The sequence below is a fragment of the Trichechus manatus genome, unplaced genomic scaffold (assembly GCF_000243295.1).
Source record: "Trichechus manatus latirostris isolate Lorelei unplaced genomic scaffold, TriManLat1.0 scaffold00194, whole genome shotgun sequence".
In the NCBI taxonomy this organism is placed as follows: domain Eukaryota; kingdom Metazoa; phylum Chordata; class Mammalia; order Sirenia; family Trichechidae; genus Trichechus; species Trichechus manatus.
The window spans coordinates 2083909-2104996 of NW_004444130.1; the positions used below are offsets into that span (position 1 = coordinate 2083909).

At 56.1% G+C, this 21088-nt stretch overlaps 1 protein-coding gene across 1 annotated transcript; it reads left to right on the forward strand.

The window, feature by feature from the left end:
- The first annotated feature begins 130 nt into the window (after positions 1–130).
- On the forward strand, positions 131–19352 carry MTSS2 (MTSS I-BAR domain containing 2). Its single transcript, XM_004387796.1, has 15 exons — positions 131–199; positions 5102–5163; positions 5256–5329; positions 6149–6233; positions 6325–6416; positions 6507–6581; positions 6910–6918; positions 7846–8003; positions 8404–8511; positions 9377–9474; positions 10848–11067; positions 17473–17547; positions 17861–18037; positions 18222–18387; positions 18577–19352. The coding sequence occupies exons 1-15, from the start codon at positions 131–133 to the stop codon at positions 19350–19352; spliced, it is 2244 nt and encodes a 747-aa protein (XP_004387853.1).
- Positions 19353–21088: the final 1736 nt, after the last annotated feature.

A 21088-nucleotide genomic window follows, 5' to 3' on the forward strand; every position in this document is an offset into this window, starting at 1 on the left:
GGCCGGCCGCTGAGCGCGGCCAGGAGGCGGGAGGGCCGGCCCGGCCTCGGAACGAGCGCCAGCCGCTGCCCGGCGCCCTCCTTCCAAGGCTCCCCGCGCTCTGCTGCCGCTGCAGCCGCCCGGCCTGAGCATGGAGACGGCAGAGAAGGAGTGCGGCGCCCTGGGCGGGCTCTTCCAGGCCATCGTCAACGACATGAAGGTAACGGGGCGCGGCGGAGCCGTCCGGGGGCGTCGTCTGGGCCGCACGGGCGGCCGCGCGGTTGCGGGTGCGTGTTCTCCCAGGGGGCGCGTGGCGGCGGGCAGCCGGACTCCGTGTGTCCATGCGTCGCAGTATCTGTGTGTCCTTGGCTGCATGTCCTGCCTGCCTCTGCTGAGCGCCCGGGTCTCCGGGTGGCCATCTGGGGGATGTGGGTGCCTGTGAGTCGGGGTGACGGTGCGGTGCCGTCTGTGCCCGGAGTCGCCCGGGTCGCAGCGCCCCCGTGGGCTTCCGAGTCGACCCTCCGCTCAAGCGGGCTGCCCGCACCTCAGCCCCCAAATCATGAATGGGGTTGGGCTCCGGGACGATTCTAAGGCCCTTTAACGGGTCCGGGGTCTCGCGGTCCTCCGCCTCCTCCCACCCCCACCCTCCTCCCCGCGCCTCCCGCGGGCCCCGGAGCCCAGACAATGCTGTCACCGCCAAAGCAGGAAAAATAATAAAGCGAAGAACCGTTAACTCTTTCCCTGCCAGCCTTGGCCTCTTTGCCCGACCCGGCCCCTCCCCCACGAGCCCCAGGGAGCCCCGGGCCTCCAAGGTCTCCAGGCCGAGTGTACCTCCATCCCAAGGATAGGCCTCTATCCTCACCTTGGGAGTGGCGGGGAGAAGGTTGGGGTTGGCAGGCAACCCCCAGGGAGCACCTTCCCTACTCCATTCCCTCCCCCTCCCTCCCCCCAGGCTCTCAGCTCCAACCCACCATCCCCACTCATTGCCCAAGGTCAGGCTGGAGCAGGCCACCACATCTTGGCTCTCCACTGGCTCACCAGGTGGGGAAACTGAGGCCTGGGACTGGCTCAAGGTCGTTGAAAAGACTGTTGGATCCTGTCTCTGATCTCAGCCTCTCATTGTTCATCTAGGGGGCAGGGAGGAACCTCTCCGGGCAATGAGGGCAGAGTCTGGCAGGGCTGTCAGGCTGACTAGGCAGAGAGGAGGCTCCAGTGATGGGGTGTGGGCCAGGAACCACCATTCCTACCTTCTCCTGAGAAGCCCCCACCCCGTTCCTTGGCCTAGGATGAAGCGGCAGGATTGGTGAGGGCAGGCAAAGCAGGAGAAAATACTGGGTTCCCACAGGAACTCCTTAGGGCCCCAACCCCCACAGCCTATCACACGCTCACCAAGTACACAACACAATGTCGCAAGCCCAGGAGGAAACACCATGCACCACAGTGAAACCGGGGCCAGGCCCTGAGGGGATGGTGCATGCAGGCCAGAGACGGGGGCTCCCAGGCCTGTCAGGTGCAGCTGCCAGATCCCAGCCCCCTGGGAAGGGGCCTGAAACTGCTCTGGCCTGGGACTCTACTGGATTAGCAGCATGCGGGCGCCCCCCCTGGCTTGGGAACTCCTTCCCTTGCAGCTCCACCTCCGGGCCATTTCTACAGGCCTTCAGAAGTCCTGGTCTCTTCTGTCCTCAGCAGAACCCTTCTGCCCTGTGGTCATCACAGCCCTGACACCAGGATCCGTTCTGGGACCAGGCAGCCCAGACCACCCTCCCCTGACCACTCCTGGGGACTTGCTGGGGTGGGACCTCCCCCTGCCGCCTCCCAGCCCCACCCCACCCCCCACCCCCCACCGCAGCCCCACAGCAAACTGCAAAGAGCAAGCAGCCTTTACCAGAGGAGGGGCAGGGCTGTGGCCATCCCTCTCTAGTCAATTTGCAAGGAATTCAGGGATGAGACCCAAGGAAATGGGCCCGGATCATAATAAGAGATTCAGGTTAGACTTTGGGCAGGATTTTCGGACACATGGAGGCAAAATGGGAAAGATCTCACCTGGGTGATGCCAGGCACCAATGTCTCCCTGCCTGTGACACATGCATGTGGGGCAGAGAAGGGGCCGGGCCACTAGAGACCCATTACTTGCATTTTGAGGGTAGCTTCTGGCCGATTGCCTCGGTGGCCTGAGCTACAGAAGCAAGTGCGGCTTCTATGGAGAGGGAATGTGGCTGCTGGCAGGGTTGGAGAGACAGAGCTCTCCCCTGAGGCCATTCCATATCAAGTCCACAGGCCCTACAACAGACCTCCCTGGCCTCTAGGAGGCCTGGACCCTCACTGAGGGGAGGCAGAGTCAGGGGCAGGTGAGGTGGGGAGGGCCTCCCTGACTACACCTGGGAGAAGGCACCAGCTCAGGGAAGAGGGCCCTCTATGCCCCATTCAACTCAGGACAGATGCCCCGTAGGTGCCAGGCTGCCACTGAAGCCCAGAGAGGGGCAGGGATTTGCCAAGGTGACAGGACTGGACACAGCCCAGGCAGCACCTTCAGCACAGCAAATGGGGCCTCCACCCCGCACCAGGGTCATCCAAAAAATAGGGTCATTGTCTGTCTACTTCCGGAGTGGGAAGTCCTGGCTGGGTGGGAGGGGCCTTTTGGCAGAGGCAGGAGTTGCGTGTCTTCTGTTTCTAACCAGTGTTAACTGAGCACCTACTAGGTGCTGGCACTGTGCTAAGTGCTTTCCATGCAGCACCTCCTGAGTTTCCACACTGACCCCATGATGGAGGTGCTGCTTCTATCCTGATTTCACAGGTAAGGAAACTGAGGCTCAGAGAGGGAGCCCTTGCCTAGGGTCACCCAGAAAGCCCCCTGTATCTGGGATTGGAGTCTGGGCTGCTTGCCTGCACTGCCCGTGTCTGAACCACCACCACCACCAGAGTCTCTGTACACCTCAGCAGCCTCCTCGTGGTGCTCATTCCCATCTCTTGGGCACCTCTAATGACAAGCAGCCCACTGGGGCAGAACCAGGCATCCTCCCATCCCTGCAGTCGCTGCCACCTCCCCTCCTTGATGCCCAGGTGCCCGTCTCCCTGCACATAGTGACCAGTCACACATGGGGCGAGATCTTGACCTGCCACTCTGTGGCCTTGGGCAAGTCAGTTAACCTCTGTGGGCCTCAGTTTCATGTGTAAAACAGAAGCAAAACAATATTCCTGTCACAGGGCTGTTACTAGGATTCGATGGGATCTCACGTTGGAACACTAGTGCCTGGCCCATGGGATGCACTTGACCAACAGCATCCACTACTGTTACCAGTGATAATAAACCAGCTGTAGAGGCTGACACGTAGGGTGAAAGCCCAGGTGAAGGCTGAAGATGGCTTTCCCTGGGTCATGGCTACTCCCTCAGCCTCGTTGTCAGTGCAACGGGCTGCTGCTTTCAGAAGCTGGAAGCTCATGGCCTGACTCCCTGGGGTCCAGTGGGACGGAATGGGGAACCCCAGGTCCTGAGACTGAGATACCTGGTCCATCTTCGAGGGGGAAGCAGGCCTGGCCTCCCCCATGCCGTATCTCATCGCCCTTCCCACTTGGAGAGCTGAAGTGTGAAGGTCTGGGATGGTGTGATCCCGCTGGCCATGGGGAGGCTAAGGGAATGGGCTCTCAGCCCAGGGCCATAATGGGGTTGGGACCTGGCTCTCTCCAACTTCTCCTAACTCTGTCCCTTGCTCCCTGGGACTGCCCAGTGGCTGCAGAGAGGGCTTAGGAGGACTCTTGCGGGGGAGGACAGCTGGCTGTCACCCTCGCCCCCTCAGTAACTTTTTTACTCCCTGGAGGTCTTAGCAAGGCTTCGGGGCTGGGGGAGTCAAGGCGGTGGGAGTGAGTCTCCTTTAGAAGGCCCCTGGGGACATCAGGACTGCTCAGGACGACCTCCCAGACCTTTTACGGCCTCCCAGACCTTTTACGGCCGGAGACAGCCCTCCCACAGCCTCCCCCTCCTGCTCCAGCCTGTGTGAACTTCTCAAATATTTGCTTTCCCTGGGCACTGGTTTGGCCGCTCTGGGAGGAGAGGGCATTTCTGAGGTTCCCTAAGGCTGCCCTGTCCCCTTTCCACGCCGCCCCCGTTGGAGCTGACCTGGCCCCTGCAGCCTCGCAGTAGGGGAGGCCCGACTGAACACCACCCAGTGCTCCTGCCGGCAGAGCCTTCAGAGGCTGGGCTCCCTGCCTTCCCCTTTCCTTGGGAAAAGCCCCACACCCAAGCCCCATCCTGCATGGAAGGTTGGACACCCTTTGGAGCTGGAGCTTTGCTGGCTCAGGGCCTCCCTTCAAGGAGCGAGGCCTCCTGCCTCCACAGGGCCCTTGGGCCAGGGCTGAGATTTCTCCAGGACCCGGCAGTTGAGGGGCGGGTGCGTTAGCCAGAAAAGCCCCTTGATCAGACTAGACAAGTTGGTCACCAGGAGCCCAATCTCCCTACTGGGAAACCCCCTCCCAACTCGGAGCCTCAGGCCAGGCTGGGATAAAGGCCACACTGTTCCCCCAGGAGGGGAGGAGGGCCAGGGCTGGAGAAAGGTGGCTCTGTTGGCCACACAAGGCCCCATTCAGCCCGTGGCCTGGCTCTCCTGGGCAGGCTGGCTAGGCCCGCAGCAGCCTCAGCCTCCTCGGGCCTGTGATGGCTGGCCAGGCCAGGCAGCAGCTTCCAGGGCACAGAGTGGGGGCCCCCAATTTAGGCCTGGTGCATCCTGAGCCATGCCAGCCCTCCACTGCCTCTACCCCCCATGCCAGGTGGGCATGTTGGTGCTCTCCAGCCTGAGCGTGTGTCCAGGGGGACAAGGTGCCTCTCAAGGGGCTTGGCCCAGATCCTCTGCCAGGTCCCTGGGGAGCCTGAGGAAACAGGACCTGCCATGCACTGTTTTCCATCTCCCCTGAAGGACCACTAGGATGGACTTCCTGACTGTCAGGTGGGAGGGATGAGGCAAAGTCCCTGTTCCTGGCCCAGGCTTCCTCCTGCTCACCCCTCTCCGAGGGGATAGGGCCACTCTGTCAGAAGCTGCCCAGAGTTGGGCCAGAAGCGTGTGGGGAGCCTGCCTGAGTGGAGCCCCACCCCCTACGAGGTCTCACTGCCTCATCCATCTCCCCTGGGCAGAGCTCCTACCCCATCTGGGAGGACTTCAACTCCAAGGCCACGAAGCTGCATTCCCAGCTAAGGTGAGACCGCTAAGGGTGCCTCAGCTGGGGAGGGGAGGGCAGAGGAAGAGAGGACCCCACAGCCACAGAGGGCCCCATTGTCATCTCCCCAGGACCACCGTGCTGGCTGCTGTGGCCTTCCTGGATGCCTTCCAGAAAGTGGCTGACATGGCCACCAACACCAGAGGTGGGGAGGGGGCATGGCTGGAGGGTGGGCTTGGATGCTGGCAAGGCTGAGTGAGGTATGGGCCAGGGAGAGGACACCAGGTACAGAGCCGGGACCTTGGGTTCTGTTCCCTAATGAAACAAGTTGGTTGTGAAGAAGTGAGCCCCTCATCACTAGAGGCATGCAAGCAGGAGTAGGTGAGCTGGGACAGGGGATTTGCAGGAGGATGCCATTCTTGCTATGGGAGACTCACTTGATCCTCTCAGCCACAGTTGTTTACCCACCTGTACAGTGAGTCTGATTATGGCTTCCACCCACCCACCCTCACCCATCCGCCCTTCTGGAGAACACAGGGCACAAGGGAACCTTCCTGTTGGGCTTGGGGTCACCTCTGCCTTCTGGTCCGAGTAGCGGGGCAGTGGGCGGGTTTGGAATCACACCTGCACCTAGGCACACCTGGAGGGGAGTCTCCGGCAGGCTGGGGTGGGGGGGGGTGGTTTGCTGGCTCTGCCTTGGACAGTCTGGCACCGGCCTCTACCAGCTTGGGATGGGGGGAAGCACCAGGACACCCGCAGCCACGGGAGGTTGGCATGGCTGGTGCTGCACGGAGAAGGAGCTCTGTAAATACTGAGGAATGATAAGCCCCCGCAGGGCTGGTCGGGAGCAGCCCTGCCGCGCGCGGGATTGCGGAACGATGGGGGCGGGGGAGGGGGCAGCGAGGCTGGAAGCGCGGGCTGCTGGAGAGGCTCTCCTGGGCCATCGCGCCCCCATGTGGCCCGAGGCCAGGACTGCAGAGGCCTCTGGCGCGCCCCTTACCACGCTGCGTGCTTGCCTCGCCAGGGGCCACGCGGGACATCGGCTCGGCGCTCACGCGCATGTGCATGCGCCACCGCAGCATCGAGACCAAGCTGCGGCAGTTCACCAAGTGAGTGGGCACCGAGGGCGGGCTGGCGGGGGATGTTCGCAGGGGAGCCAGCCCTGGCTGCCTTGACCACACGCCCCCTGCCCACTCGCAGTGCGCTGCTGGAAAGCCTCATCAACCCGCTGCAGGAGCGCATCGAGGACTGGAAGAAGTCGGCCAACCAACTGGACAAGGACCACGCGAAAGGTGAGGGACGGGGCTTCAGCTGCCCAGCCTACCCCGACTCGGCAGGGTCGGACCCCCGTAATAGCAATCTGCTGTTAACTTTCTGCACAGAGTACAAACGAGCCCGGCATGAAATCAAGAAGAAATCGTCTGACACGCTGAAGCTGCAGAAAAAAGCACGCAAAGGTAGAGGCCCTGAAAGGCCCGTCGAGGCGCAGCTCCAGGGGGCCTGGCAGGAGCCCCCAGGGCCCCTCTCCGTGGCCCCCATGCCCTTGGGGCACACCAGGGCATTCTCCTGGCCAGAGGGGTCCTGTCCCCACACAACCCTTCCAACTGTTGGGTGGGACAGAGGGAGCTACCCTGAACCCCAGACAAGGCCCAGGGCCTCCAGTCCCAGGGAGACAGAGGAGGCCAGGCCTGGCCCCTGCCCCAGGAGTGGCTCTGTCCATCCGGCTGTCTTTCACACATTCTTTCTCTCTGTCTTTCCTTCTCTCCTCCCACATCCTTCCTGTAGAGCTACTTGGTAAGTCAAATGTCCGTCCCTCCAGCTGTTCCTCCTGTCCTTGTCGCATTTCTGTCTCCCCCAGCTCAGGGCCGTTGGAAGGAGTCTCTCCAGGCCAAGGAGTGAGGAAGGTGGTTGGTCTGCAAGGGCAGGGGGCTAGGGTACAGGTCTGGGGGAGGCCTGGCTAGGGTACACCCTGGGGCCACCACTGGGTCAGTCTGCCAGGTCACGGGGGGGTTGGCTAGGGTGGGGGGGGGTTGCAGGCCCTGGCTGCCCCCACTCCACCAGGCCACCCACATTCCCTACAGGTCACCTTACCCATCTCCTCATTCTGCTCTCACCTCTCTCTCTCTCTGTCTCGCTGCTGCAGCTTTGTGCCGTTGTCCTTGTGCATTGCTTCTTAAGCTAAGTGGTGGCCACGTTGAGACCTCCCCCCACTTCCCTGTCCCCTAGAACCTAGCCGCTAGCTCCCCTGACCCCTGGACAACGACAGCTGAGCCCCCACATTCCACTCTGGCCCTGCTTCCACCCACCTTGTGAGGCAAGGGCACCGTCCCATGGGCAGTGAGGGTACCCACAGGGGTGGAAGTAGCTATTGTGGATTCCGCAGGGCTGGCCATGCTCCTAGGCTCCCCTGAGCACAGCTGATCCAGGCGTGGCCCTGGAGCTGCCCAGGGCTCAGCTCTGCTCCCCACCCACTCAGATTCTGAGTGGCTTCACAGCTTTGGTGTCTTTCCTACGTGTACGTGTGTCTATTTGTCCTCTTTGCCTCCTCTGATGGGACCAGCCCCTCCACAGGCCCCCAGTGTCCCAACTGTTCTTCTCAGTCCCCTGATCCCCATGCAGTGCCCAGCACCACAGCCAGGGACGCCACCACAGGGGCCTGAGCCATCAGTGCCTCAAGCCGGGCCAGCGTCCCCAGCGCGGCCTCTCCTCCCAACCCTCCAGGGAAAGGAGACCTGCAGCCCCAGCTGGACAGCGCCCTGCAGGACGTCAATGACATGTACCTGTTGCTGGAGGAGACAGAGAAGCAGGCGGTGCGCCGAGCCCTGATTGAGGAGCGCGGCCGCTTCTGCACCTTCATCACCTTCTTGCAGCCGGTGGTGGTGGGTGCCCGGGGTGGGCGGGGCCTCTGAGCACCACTACATTTGTGTCGGTTAAGAGGTCCCTTGCGAGAGAGTCCCAAGAATTCGGGAGCAGGAACTGCTGAGCATCAGTTCTTGCTGACCTGGAGGCCCAAGCAGTTTTGGCTGAGGCCCAGGGTTGACCCTTGGACCTCCAAGAAAGGCTGCTTCTCAATGATCCCTGGTTGGGTGCCACGTGCTCCTGGCCCAAAGGCAGGTTTCGTAGGTTGTGCACTGATTCGGTAAGGGCCCTGCCTCCATTAACCCCAAGCACATGGGTCAGTGGGGAGGGTGGTTGAGGAGGGGCCTGGTGAGGCCTGTTCCTGCAGGGTGGGTGGCCAGTGGGCAGCAGTGTTGGTGGGCTGACTTGCTCCCTCCTCAGAACGGCGAGCTGACCATGCTGGGGGAGATCACCCACCTGCAGGGCATCATCGACGACTTGGTGGTACTGACTGCAGAGCCCCACAAGCTGCCCCCCGCCAGCGAGCAGGTGCGGCCAGCCCTGGGCTGAGGGACAGGGGAGGAGAGAGGAGAGCCTGCCCTTGGTTGGGGACAAGAGGAGAGGAGAAAAGGGGACAGCATTTGGGGGCAGAGGCTCAGATATGTCCTGATACCAACTGTGGGCCAGCCAGGAGCATCTGCTCAGGTGAGGGGTGGTATGGCCAGGCTGATGGGGTCTCAGACTGAGGGCAGATGGGGAAAGTCCTGGATCTGTCCCATAGGCCACACCTGGGCAAACCCCCTACAACACCTGACCCCCATCACCTCCTCTAGCGCCAGGCCAAAACGGGGACATCTGCCACCTGTGCTGACCTTGCCCACCTCATCTCACCACACTGGGAGCAGTTCATGTGCCACTGCACTCATTAGGCGCTTACTGCATGCCCACACCATATTCCCATATCAGCTCACTGAATCAGCCCAACAGTCTCTAAGACAGGAATGATGGGCTCCATTTCACAAGAGAAAATTGAGGCCCAGAGAGGTTAAGCAACATTGCCTGAGGTGACACAGCAGAGCCCACATTTGAACCCCATGGTGTCATGGTCAATCTTGTCTGTCTCCTCTGCTAGCCTGGCCCCAGCTGGGGTCAGTGTCCCTTAAAATCAAAGAGGGCTGAATTTCCCCAGGGGACCCTCCTAGCCCTGCTTCCCCCTCCCCGCAAGGAGGAGCTTGCACTAGGACAAGACTTGGGAGCTCTCAGACTCACCAGGCCCACTTCCTGGAGCCTGTTCACGATTGGGAAGAGAGTGGGGCCTCTGGCTTTACCCATCCTCTGGGGGCCCCAAGAAAGTGATAAGGCTCTCTGTAGGACAGGGGCCACCTCCATGACTCCCATCCGTGTCCCCATCCAGGTGATCAAAGACCTGAAGGGCTCAGACTACAGCTGGTCCTACCAGACACCACCCTCGTCGCCCAGCAGCTCCAGCTCCCGCAAGTCCAGCATGTGCAGGTCAGTGGGGGGGGGGGCAGTTATCCCAGGAAGGGATGGCAGAATCTCCCACCTATGCTGCATCAATAATTGCTTTGGGGCCCAGAATTCACACAACTTCTACATCATCCAAGGAACATCATTTCACAGAAAGGGAAACTGAGGCATAGAGTCACAGCATTCAGCCATGGGCTCTGCCAGGCCCTGCAGTCCTGGGGAATAGTAAGAATCTAAGGCTGGGGAGGGGCGTGGGAGCTTCTGGGAAGGTGTACTAAGGCCACATGGTAAGGGGCAGTCCTGCCTGACTGGTCCCCGAGAGCAGGTGCCCAGGCGGCTGGCACAGGCTCACATCCTGGCCCAGGCTGGCCCCCAAGGCCTCAGAGCCAAGGACAGGCCAAGGAGCTCTCTCAGTCACAAAGCAGGCTCAGGATTGGGGGCCCGTTCCTCTGGCTGGCACTGAGGACCAATTTGGAGGAGACATTGAAGATGCAATGTACCTTGGGTGGGCAGGACAGTGAGCACAGAGCAAGTTCTGCGTCAGGGAAGCCTCTGCTCTGTGCCAGGTACCCCTTTCCCCAGAACCACCTCAGGCCGGGCACCCAGGGCATGGGAGTAAGCCAGGCACAGTGACTGGCTCCTGCAGGGAGCAAAGAGGCCAAATCTGCTGGAAGCTCTTCAGACCCTGGGCAGTGGCCGTCACAGGAAGGAGGGTTGATTGCAGGGGCAGACCAAGGGCAGGAGCTGGGGGCTTCCGGGTGACACTTAGGAGGAGGGCAACCTTTACTGCCAGAAACACCGCCCAAGAATGAAACAGCTTCACAGAGGGTGTCAGCTACCCAAGGCTGTACACGCCCGCAGGGAGTGGAGAGGCAAGGGTGATGGGGGGCCTAGGACCCACCAAAGGGCAGCTCCCATGCCTAGGACAGACTATGCCACATGCTAGACACCCCATTAGAGTGTGATAACAAACACCAGACTTGGAAAAGGCAGTTTAGAGCTTGCTTGTGTCTGGTTCCAGCCCAACTGGGAAACTGTTTGGCTCTTGGTGACTCAGTTTCCCCATTATTAACCTAAGGATTACTGCTCTGTGGCAGAGTAGGAGGCAGAGAGATGGCCTTGCCCTGGGCTTGCCTTGACAGTAGCTACCCTGGGCACTGGGGCATGCAGGGCAGGGGCTGGGCCGGCCACCTGGTGCTCTGTCCCCTGCCCCAACATACCATCCCAGAACCCAGCTCCTCTGCGGCACCTGGGTTTCAGAACTTCTAGTCTGACATTGTCTTTTTCTTCCTTTGCCCCTCACCTCTCTTCTCCACCCTCGTCTGTCACCACCCTCCCCTCCACACACACCCTGTGTCTCTCTCTCTGGCTACTGTGCCCCCTCTTCACTCCCCCAGTGCCCCCAGCAGCGGTAGCAGCGCCAAGGGTGGCGGAGCCCCGTGGCCTGGGGGCGCCCAAACATACTCACCCAGTTCCACCTGTCGCTACCGCAGCCTGGCACAGCCAGCCGCCACCACCCGCCTCTCCAGTGTCTCCTCCCATGACTCTGGCTTCGTCTCCCAGGACGCCACCTATTCCAAGCCTCCTTCACCCATGCCTTCAGACATCACCAGCCAGGTGAGGGGCATTGGAGGATCACCCAGGTGGGGTGCAGTGGCCCCATCACAGCTTCCAGCTATGCAGGTGTGGGGCTACCTGCAGCTTTTGAGACTAGGGATCCCCAGGATCACCACAGAAGGGACCAACCTGAGCTCACTACCTAGGAGGGCTTGGGGAGCTCTTGGAGCAGCTCTGTGCAGCGGGGATGAGGCAGCGTCAGCATGGGGGCTTTTGTCACCTCACTTCCTCCCCATTGCTTATTCCTTGTCTGTCCCCTCTTCCAGCCATAGGAATCAGAAGAGGGCAGCTTGCCAGCTCTGACCCTTGTGACCCCCTGCTTAGGCATACAGTGATTGCGTGGCTGGCCCCATGAGGCGTGGGGCACGGGGGCAGGGGCCCCGGGATCTGCAGACATCCTCTCCCTATACTCAGGCCAGCTCTCTCTGAACCCAGAGGCTGACCCAGAATCTTCCCAGTGATACCCCCAACTCCTGACACCTGGGCATGTAGCCCTCCCTCCCTCCCTTTGTCCTCTGCTGTGGTCCCTCTGTTTGTCCATCTCACTGAGGCTGCAGACAGCTGGCTGGGAGGCTCAGGGCAGACTTCCTCCCTATCAGCTTGCTTCCCCAACCCCTTTCTACTCTGTGCCAGGTTTCTACCTGCCTTCACAGTGAGGTTTCTCCATGAAGGAGAACATACGACATGTCCACAGTGAACTGGGAGGCTACTGTCCATAGAATGGGCAAACCCACCTACACACTGGGGGCAAGTACCGGGCACCCTGTGAACATGTATTAGGTGATAATGGAGGGCTGTTTGGTTGTCAGGTCATTGAGTTGTGATTTTTAAATGTGTGTGTGAGTTGGGGCAGGTTCACATGTATTTGTATTCACAGAGGTATGTGCTTGCAGTAGGAATCCTATGTAGGTCAGGGTAGCCAACCCATCCATACATACCCCCACCTCAGCCAATGATCTCACCTTATAGAAGACAGAAGTCGTCAGACAAAAACTCCTTCATCTTCCCATGACCAAATCCATAACCCTACCAGTATTTGCATTCACTCTTCTGTCCCTCCCCATCAATGGCTCATGCCTCCATTTGTGCTCAGCATTCTATATGCTCCACTCTCTTGCCCAGTGATTTCCCCATTGCATTGCCAGTCTCCTTCTGTTCTGGGTTAATATCAGTACACAGATATGCTCTAGAATCATCCTTATTGCCCCCTCCCTTGGCCCCACATCCTCCTCCAACAACATGGTCTCTTTCACAGCAAAATTTCTTGAAAGTGTTATCTGCACTGATCATCTCTACTTCATTTCCCATTCACTCCTGTCTACTTGACCTGTCAATAATTGAGAAATGGTGGACTTGTCAGTTTCTCCCCATATATAGTTCTATCAATGTTTGCTTTATATGTTTTGAAACTGTTTTATTAGGTGCATAAGAGTTTAGAAATGTTAACTCTTCATAGTGAATTGATTCTTTTATCATGATGTAGTTGACTCTTTCTGTTCCTTATAATGCTTTCTGTCTTAAAGTCTATTTGTTTGATATTACAACTATCTCAGCTTTATTCTATTCAATATTTATATTATCATTTTCCATCTCTTTACTTTTAAAGTCCCATGCCCTTATGTTTGAGATGAGTCTCTTACAAACAACATATGCTTAGATTTTCTTTCTTTATCCAATCTGACGATCTCTATCTTTTAATTGGTATTTCTTGGTCCATTTACATTTATTATGAGTTACTAACATACTTGGACTTCTGTCTTACCTTTTTCTATTTGTTGTGCTTTTTCTGTGCTTTTTCCTCTTTCCTTGCCTTTTGTTTGTTTTTCTTTTTCTAATTTTTTCCCCTCTTTTGGACTGTAAGAGCCCTGGTAGAGCAGTGGTTAAGAGCTTGGCTGCTAACCAAAAGGTTGGCAGTTTGAATCCACCAGCCGCTCCTTAGAAATCCTATGGGGCAATTCTACTCTGTCCTATAGGGTCACTATGAGTCAGAATCAACCCAACAGCAGCGGGTTTGGCTTGGGTCGGATTGTAAGTTATAGTGTTTCTATTCTCTTAGGGGTTGTCTTGAAATTTTATCATACATACTTAGTACAGTCATACTGCCACCTCCTGAATAATTCAAGGACCTTAATATATTTTAACTGCTGTCACCCACTCCCTCCCAACTTACAAGCTATTATATTTTAGTTCCCTCCTTTTTTATAATATCTACAAATTAGACTTGTTTCTTCTTATTATCATGATTATTATTATTTTATAAATACAGTACTTATTTATACATTTCTTTGGTTATCATTTTTTCTTGCATCTTAAACCTTTCTTCCAAGGTCATTTTCTTTCTTTCTAAAGTAAGTACATCCTTTAGACGTTTCTTTAGAAAAGGTTTGTAGTAAATTCTCAGTTTTTGTTTATCCGTAAACGTGCTTCATTTCGTCCTTTTTCTGGAAAGTCAGTTTTGCTAGGGACACAATTCTGGAGTGATAAGTATTTTCTCTTTATATTTTGGAGATATTTTCCCACTGTATTCTGGCTTTCATTGTTTTGCCTTTTTTTGTCCTTTATGTACATGGAATCACACAGTGTGTATCCTATATGTCTGGCTTCTCTTGCTCAACATTACGTTTGTGAGACTCATCTATGTTTTGTGTGTGGTTGTATAGCATTCTCATTGCCGAATAGCATTCCATTGTGTGAATATGCCATAATTTATTTAACACATCTATATTTGATGGACATTTGGATAGTTTCCAGTTTGGGGCTATGAAAATTCTAGTTTGCATGTCTGCTGGGTACGTACCTAGGAGTGGAATTGCTGAGTCACAGGATGTACATATATTCAGGTTTAGCAGTTACTACCAAAGTTTTCCAAAGTGGTTGTCCGGTTTACATTCCTTCTAGCAAGATTATGACAGTTTATGCTATTTCACATCCTCACCAGCATTTGGTATTTTGCACCTTCTTGATTTTAGCCATTCAAGTGGGGGTGTAGTAGTAGTGCCATGTCATTTTGCTGATGACTAATGAAGTTGGTATCCTCTTTTGTGAAGGACCTGTTCAAATCTTTTGCTTATTTTTCTACTAGGTTATCTGTGTTTTTCTTACTGATTTATAGACTGTCTTTATATATTGTAAATAGAAGTCCTTCATTGGAATACCTTCTCTGATTTTTGTGAGTTGCCTATTATTCTCTTAATGGAGTCTTTTACTGACCAGAAGTTGTTAATTTTAATGTTTTAATAGATTTATCCATTTTGTGAATTGTTAGTGCTTTTGTTCCCTTTAGAGAAATTTTTACATACTCCAAGGTCACAAAGATGTTTTCCTCTAAAAACCTTTTTGTCTTACCTTTTTCATTTAGATCTAGAGCTCATCTGGAATTGATTGTGTGTGTGTGTGCTGTGAGGTAGGGGTCAAGATACATTTTTTTTTCCCCATACGGATATTTGATTGACCCAGAACAATGTATTGAAAAGACCATCTCTTCCCCCACTGCACTGCAGTGTTGCCTTTGTCATAAATCAGGTGTCTGTATATATGTGGCTATTGCTGGACTTTTTATTCTGTTCCGTGACCAATTTGCCTGTCCTTGTGCCAATACTACACTGTCTTATTTACTGTAGCTTTCTAGAAAAATCTCGATATCTGGTAATGAACGTCCTCCAGCTTTGTCAGTCTTTAATATAGCTGTGTTACTTTTGGCCCTTTCCATTTGCTTACAAATTTTAAAATCAGCTTTTTAATTTCCACCAAAAAAAAAAAAAGCTTGGATTTTGACTGAGATTGCATATGTCTCCATTTATTTAGGTTGTACCATCTCTCAATAATGTTTTGTAGTTTTCAATATAAAGATCTTGCTTATCTTTCATTGGATTTATTTCTAGGTATTTGATGTTTATTAATGCTACTGTAAATTATATATATATATATATTTAGGATTTTTTATTTCTTGTTAGTTGCTGGTATTTCAAAATACAATTGATTTTTTTGTATATTAGCCTTACATCTAGTAACCTTGTTAAAATGATTTATTAATCCTAATAATTTCTAGATTCGTTTAGATTTTCTACATATGTAATCCTGTTATTTGTAAATAATGACTATTCTTTTTCTTCCTTTCCAATTGTTTTATTTATTCTATTGCCTTATTGCACTGGCTAGGACTTCTAATATTGAATAGAAATGGTGACAGTGGGCATCCTTGTCTTTTTCCCAACCTCAGAGGGGAAAGTATGAGTATGTTCTAGATATTCTTTATCAGATTAAACTCCTAGTTTAAGTGGAGTTTATTTGCTCATGAATGGGTGTTGAATTTCGTTGTTGAATGTTTCCCACTGAATATTTTAATTTAACAATTATATTGCCAAAAGTCAAATTTGTTTATTGTTTCTCCCTGAATCTCCTATGGTGCCTTATATCCTTGTATGCTGGTGATCTCTGTTCATCATAATCTGAAGAAAGTCTGGGGCCTAAGTCAAGGATGATTTAGAGAATCTATCAGGAGCTGGGGGTGCTGCTGATCCCCTTTTAGGTGTCCTGGCTTGATTTGGGTAGGCACAGGATGGGCTGCTCACCTTGCCAATGTCTCCCAGCCGTTGTGCTGAAGTCAGTATATGCCCTTGGGAACACTGCCCGTCACATAGGTACAGGAGTCACAGTCCAATTTCTACTCTTGTTGGGTTTTTCCTTCACTCTTTTTCCTTTTGTAGTCCTCTTGGACATATCTTCCTTTCTTCTTTCTTTCCTTTCCAGAATCCCTTACTTTCTCTGAACCTGGACCTGCTAAAATCAAGAATTACATCTTCTGCAGGATTTAGTTGAAGTGGGAGGGGGCCTCCTAGGGCATCTGGTTCACCTTACTCTGAGAGCTGGAGTCTCCCATTCACACCTCAGTTCACTGTTAAATGGGCTTCCACCCTAAGATATGTGTCTTCTGACACCAGCTGCAAGTGCAGTTCTTCCTCTGACCCTAACCACCCAGAGCTGGGTCAGCTCTTGGAAGTTCAAGGGCACAGTCCTCCAGAATGCTAAGTCTGCCCAAGACTGCAGACACCACCCACAAGCTCAGGGGTTCCTACTACTCTCCTGAGTTTGATAATTTACTAGAACAACTCACAGAACTCAGGAAAGCACATATACTTAAGATTATATTTTATCAGAAAGGATACAAGTCAAGACCAGCATATAGAACACACGCATAGGGTAAAGTCTGGGGTGGGGGCTGGGGGGTTGGGTCCCGAATGCAAAGCTTTCCATGTCCCAAAGGATGTGTTACTGTCCCATGCATGGATGCTTCTCACCAACCAGGAAGTTCACCTGAGTGTCGGTGTCCAGAGTTTTTAATGGGGATTTCATTACATAGGCATGATTGATTGAATCAGTGGCTACATGGTTGAACTCTTATCTCCAGCCCCTCCCCTCCCTGGAAGTCATGCTGATCTTTCTGGCATGACCATCCCCCATCCAACATAAATTACCTCATTTAGTATAACCTGTGTAGTGTGGTGTGGAGCCCTCCATGAATAATAAAGATGTAAAGCAATTCTTCACCCTAAGTGCCCCCATCATTCTGCTGAAGCAGTTCTTATCTCCATGACCTCCTGTGGCCAGATGCAATGGATACTTCTCCACCCTCATCTGCCAGACCCCAGCAGCATCAGCAAGGCTGACCCCCCTCCTTCCCAGAACAGGTTCTCTACCTGATTTCTGAGATTATCAGCTGCTGGTGCTTTCCCGCCCACTTCCAGGCTCCTTGTCACTCTCCTTTGCTGGATCTTCCTCTTTGCAGCCACTAAATGTTGGCACAACCTGGGCTTGGTTCTTGAACCTCTTCTCTAACTGCATCGCCACTGGGTGGCCTTATCCTGTCCCACGGCTGCCAGATTTGTGGCTCCAACCCTGACTTCTCCCTAAGCTGCAGCTTTGCAAATGCAGTTGCCTACATTACATCTCCTCACATAGGTACCTAGTAGGCAGCTCAGCGTCACACGTGCAGGATGGAGCTCTGGACTCTGTGCTTGGCCCAGGATTCTCCTCTGAGAAAACAGTGACAGAGTCAACCTGCCTGCTCCAGCCAAACCCCCAGATGCCATCCTTAATACCTCTCTGTCCTTCGCCCACCACATCCAGACCATCAGCAGCAAGCCCTGCTGTTTGTCCTCAAAATGCGTGGTTCTTGGGCTGGGACATCGGGTGGTCAGTGTCTGTGGTGTGTGCTCTGGGCTGCGTTCTGCTGCCATGCTCGGCGACCATGACCCTGGGAGGCACAGGTGGGGTGCTGAACTGGACCACTGCACGCCGGTGCTGTGACCACATCTGTTCTCTCCTCTCCCTGCCTCACTCGCCCGCCCTGTCTGCCTGCCGGGCTGTGTCTGTCTGTGCAACAACCTGCTCGCCTCTGCATGGCAGAAGTCCTCCAGCTCCGCGTCCTCCGAGGCCTCGGAAACCTGCCAGTCCGTTAGCGAGTGCAGCTCCCCCACCTCGGTCAGTGCCCCCTGCCCACAGCAGGAGGCAGCCCGGCCCCAGCCCATCACCAGCTGGTCTCTGCCCTCCTTCCCTGGTACCACCCACAGGGGTGGGTGCACCCAGCACTGTCTCCCACAGCCACCCCCCACACCACACCCACATCTTTCCCTCCAGGGATGCCTGCCCTGCCCCGGGCCTTGGGGACTGAGGGGTCACACAGCCCCCTCCCTGCTCTGCTCAGCCTTGCCTTGGCCACTGTTGTGAGCCTGAGTTACAGGGAGGGCCCTTGGCTGCAGGCAGTGTGGCCCTGACCCGCCCCCCACACCCGCAGGATTGGTCCAAGGCCGGCCCCCACGAGCAGCCTGCGGGCACCACCCTGCAGCGGAGGAAGGACCGAGTGGAGCTCCTCCGAGACGCAGAGCCAGGCCCCACCAGTGGGGGCACCCTGGGCCCCGGTGGGGAGGAGGCGCCGCGGCCCCGGATGTCCCCTGCCACCATCGCAGCCAAGGTAGGCAGCAGCGCCCCTGGCAACCCACACAGGCCCCAGCTTCACCCCAGGTAAATGCCAAGATGCCCGATAAGCGGTCTTCAGGGCCAGCTCTGACCACTTGTTGGGGCTGCCTGCAGTCTGGGATGAGGGTTGAAATGGGGGCGGCTTCAGGTTCTAGCCTGCGGTCTCACCCCTCCCCCAGCACGGTGAGGAGGTGTCCCCTGCAGCCAGCGACCTGGCCATGGTGCTGACCCGCGGCCTGAGCCTTGAGCACCAGAAGAGCAGTCGGGACTCGCTACAGTACTCAAGTGGCTACAGCACGCAGACCACCACGCCTTCCTGCTCAGAGGACACCATCCCCTCCCAAGGTGGGCTCTGGAGCCTAGGGACCTTGGGGGCTCCTTCACAGACCTTCAGCCCAGCCCCACCAGGGACAGCCAAGGCTCCACTTCGAGAGAGGGCCCAGTCCTTTCTGCTGCGGGTCGCCCGGGTTGGGGGGCAGGGCCAGGCTCGGTGGGGACCTGGGCACCCAGGCTCAACGCATCCCGTGCCCCCAGGCTCCGACTACGACTGCTACTCAGTGAACGGGGATGCAGACAGCGAGGGCCCACCCGAGTTCGACAAGTCGTCCACCATTCCCCGCAACAGCAACATCGCCCAAAACTACCGCCGCCTGATCCAGACCAAGCGCCCAGCCTCCACCGCAGGGCTGCCCACCACCTCGGGCACGGGTCTGCCCTCAGGCGCGCCCCCTGGCGTGGCCACCATCCGCCGCACACCCTCCACCAAGCCCACGGTGCGTCGCACCCTCTCCAGTGCCGGCCCCATCCCAATCCGACCACCCATTGTGCCCGTGAAGACGCCCACAGTGCCTGACTCACCTGGCTACACGGGGCCTGTGCGGGCAGGCAGCGAGGAGTGTGTCTTTTACACTGACGAGGCTGCCTCAACCCTGGCAGTGGACTTGGCCAAGGCCTCCCCAAAGAGGCTCAGCCTGCCCAACACGGCCTGGGGCAGCCCCTCCCCGGAGGCAGCTGGCTACGCGGGACCGGGGGCTGAGGACGACGAGGAGCAGCAGCAGCAGCAGCTGGCCGCCAACCGGCACAGCCTGGTGGAGAAGCTCGGGGAGTTAGTGGCAGGTGCCCATGCCCTGGGCGAGGGCCAGTTTCCCTTCCCCATGGCACTGTCGACCACCCCGGCAGAGGAGACGCCCACCCCGCCCCCCGCCGCCAACAGCGACCCCCCAGCTGAAGACATGCTGGTGGCCATCCGGCGCGGGGTCCGGCTCCGCAGGACCGTCACCAATGACAGGTCGGCGCCCCGCATCTTGTGAGGGCACCCTCCCCGACTCTGACCTCGGCTGAGGCAGGTGGCCTGGTCAGCTTGAAGCAGCTCGGAGGAAGACAGGAAGGAGCCACGTGGAGGGGGAAGCACAGCCAGGGAAGTTTCTTTTTTTTTTTTTTAAGTCACAGGCAAAGCCACTTTATGGAAACAGACACCCAGCTTAGATTTCAGCGTCAAAACAAGAAGTGACTTCTTTAATCTGCCTTGTAGGACACGCCTGCAGGCCTTGAACTGGTTTGGGAGCCTGTTTTTATACTTTTCTTGCTACTCTGTTCCCTCCTTTCCCTCCTGGCAGGCCCTGCCTTTCCCATGTCTCAGTGAGCCCCCGAGTGTACCCCACACCCACGGCAGAGGGCTCAGAGCAACCTCCATGCCATCCAGGCCTGGGGTCTGAAGTGCCACAGCTCAGCTGACCTGGCCCACTCTCCCCAGGTGGGCAGTGCCTCGGTCTCTGCCTTGAATGCCGACCCTTCCTGTTTTCCTCTCTTCTTTCTTCTCCCCTTTCTCTGCCTTTTCTAGGCTCCTCCATCTGGGAGGCAGACTGGCTGTGGAGAGGCCTGGGGCCCAATCAGCTAAGGTGTCTGATTGGACCAGAAAGTTCCACAGATTGCCTGGGGTTTTGGGGAGCAAGTTGAAGCCAGGAGGCTGGCTGGCTGTGGGGTAGGGGGCCTAGGGGCTCATATGGAGTGTAGGGAGGAAATGCAGGAGGGCTGCCTGGAGGCAGCTCGGGGGCAGAGGCAGCCTCCCCTCCCCTGTGAGGTGTGGCTGGAGGGCAGGATGATCAGAGAGCCCCTCAGAAACTAGGGAAAGCAGGGAGAGGATGAGAGGCCCAGAGATGTGGCCAGCCAGCGGGACTGTTCTTAGGCGTCCAGTTCTCATCTGGGCACATCATACTTTAACTCTGGTGGCACTTTGGGGTCACAGTTTCAGCTACCTTTGAGGTGGGGGCTGCAGCTGTACAGGGTTGTGTGCAGGGGGGTATTTTATGAACAAAAAATAAAGTGGCGCTTACTTTGGACGAGGATGGTGTGAGAAAAGCGACAGGGTGTGTCTATGAGTGTCCAAGGGGCAGGGGCCGCACAGCAGCCTGGGGGGCCGCACAGCAGGAGGAGGGAGGAACGCAGAAGCTGGGAAGCAGCTGTTATTCCCTCCAGAGTCTGGAGTGTAGCCAAAATATGGTCCAAGAGGGCCAAGGGCAGGGTGTCCAGGGCTGTCTGCTGTGGTTGAGCCAAGGGGCTATAGGCCGAGGGTCTGGCCCAGGCGGATCATGTCCAGGGAGGTTGGCTTTGACTCTCTGTTGTCAGAGGAGATGCCATCCTTGGACAGTGCCCACCGAAGTCCCGGTCCTGTGCTGGCAGCAGGGGTCGGGGGCCGGGGGTGAGGCTCCACCTCCAGCACAGCTCCCAAGTCTAAGCAGGTCAGAGCACGTGAGACTAGGGTGAGCAGAGGGGTTCCTAGTGGTCTCAAAAACTTGGGCCACAGGGCAGGGGCCTCCCCAGGGTCAGGAGAGCAGGCTTTTCCTGGTCTCCATGGAACGGAGCTGGTCTGAGGCTCCCGGCACCAGGCTTGAGCTCCTGGTAGTTCGTGGGCTGTGAGCTGAAGGAGGGCTGGGATCCGGGCAGCCAAGGAAGCCCCTGGGTGGACCAAGCCCCCGGCTCACCGAGGGCTGGGAAGCAGGTACTGTTAAGTATAGGTAAAGAGGGCAGCCCCACTGGGGTTTGCCCA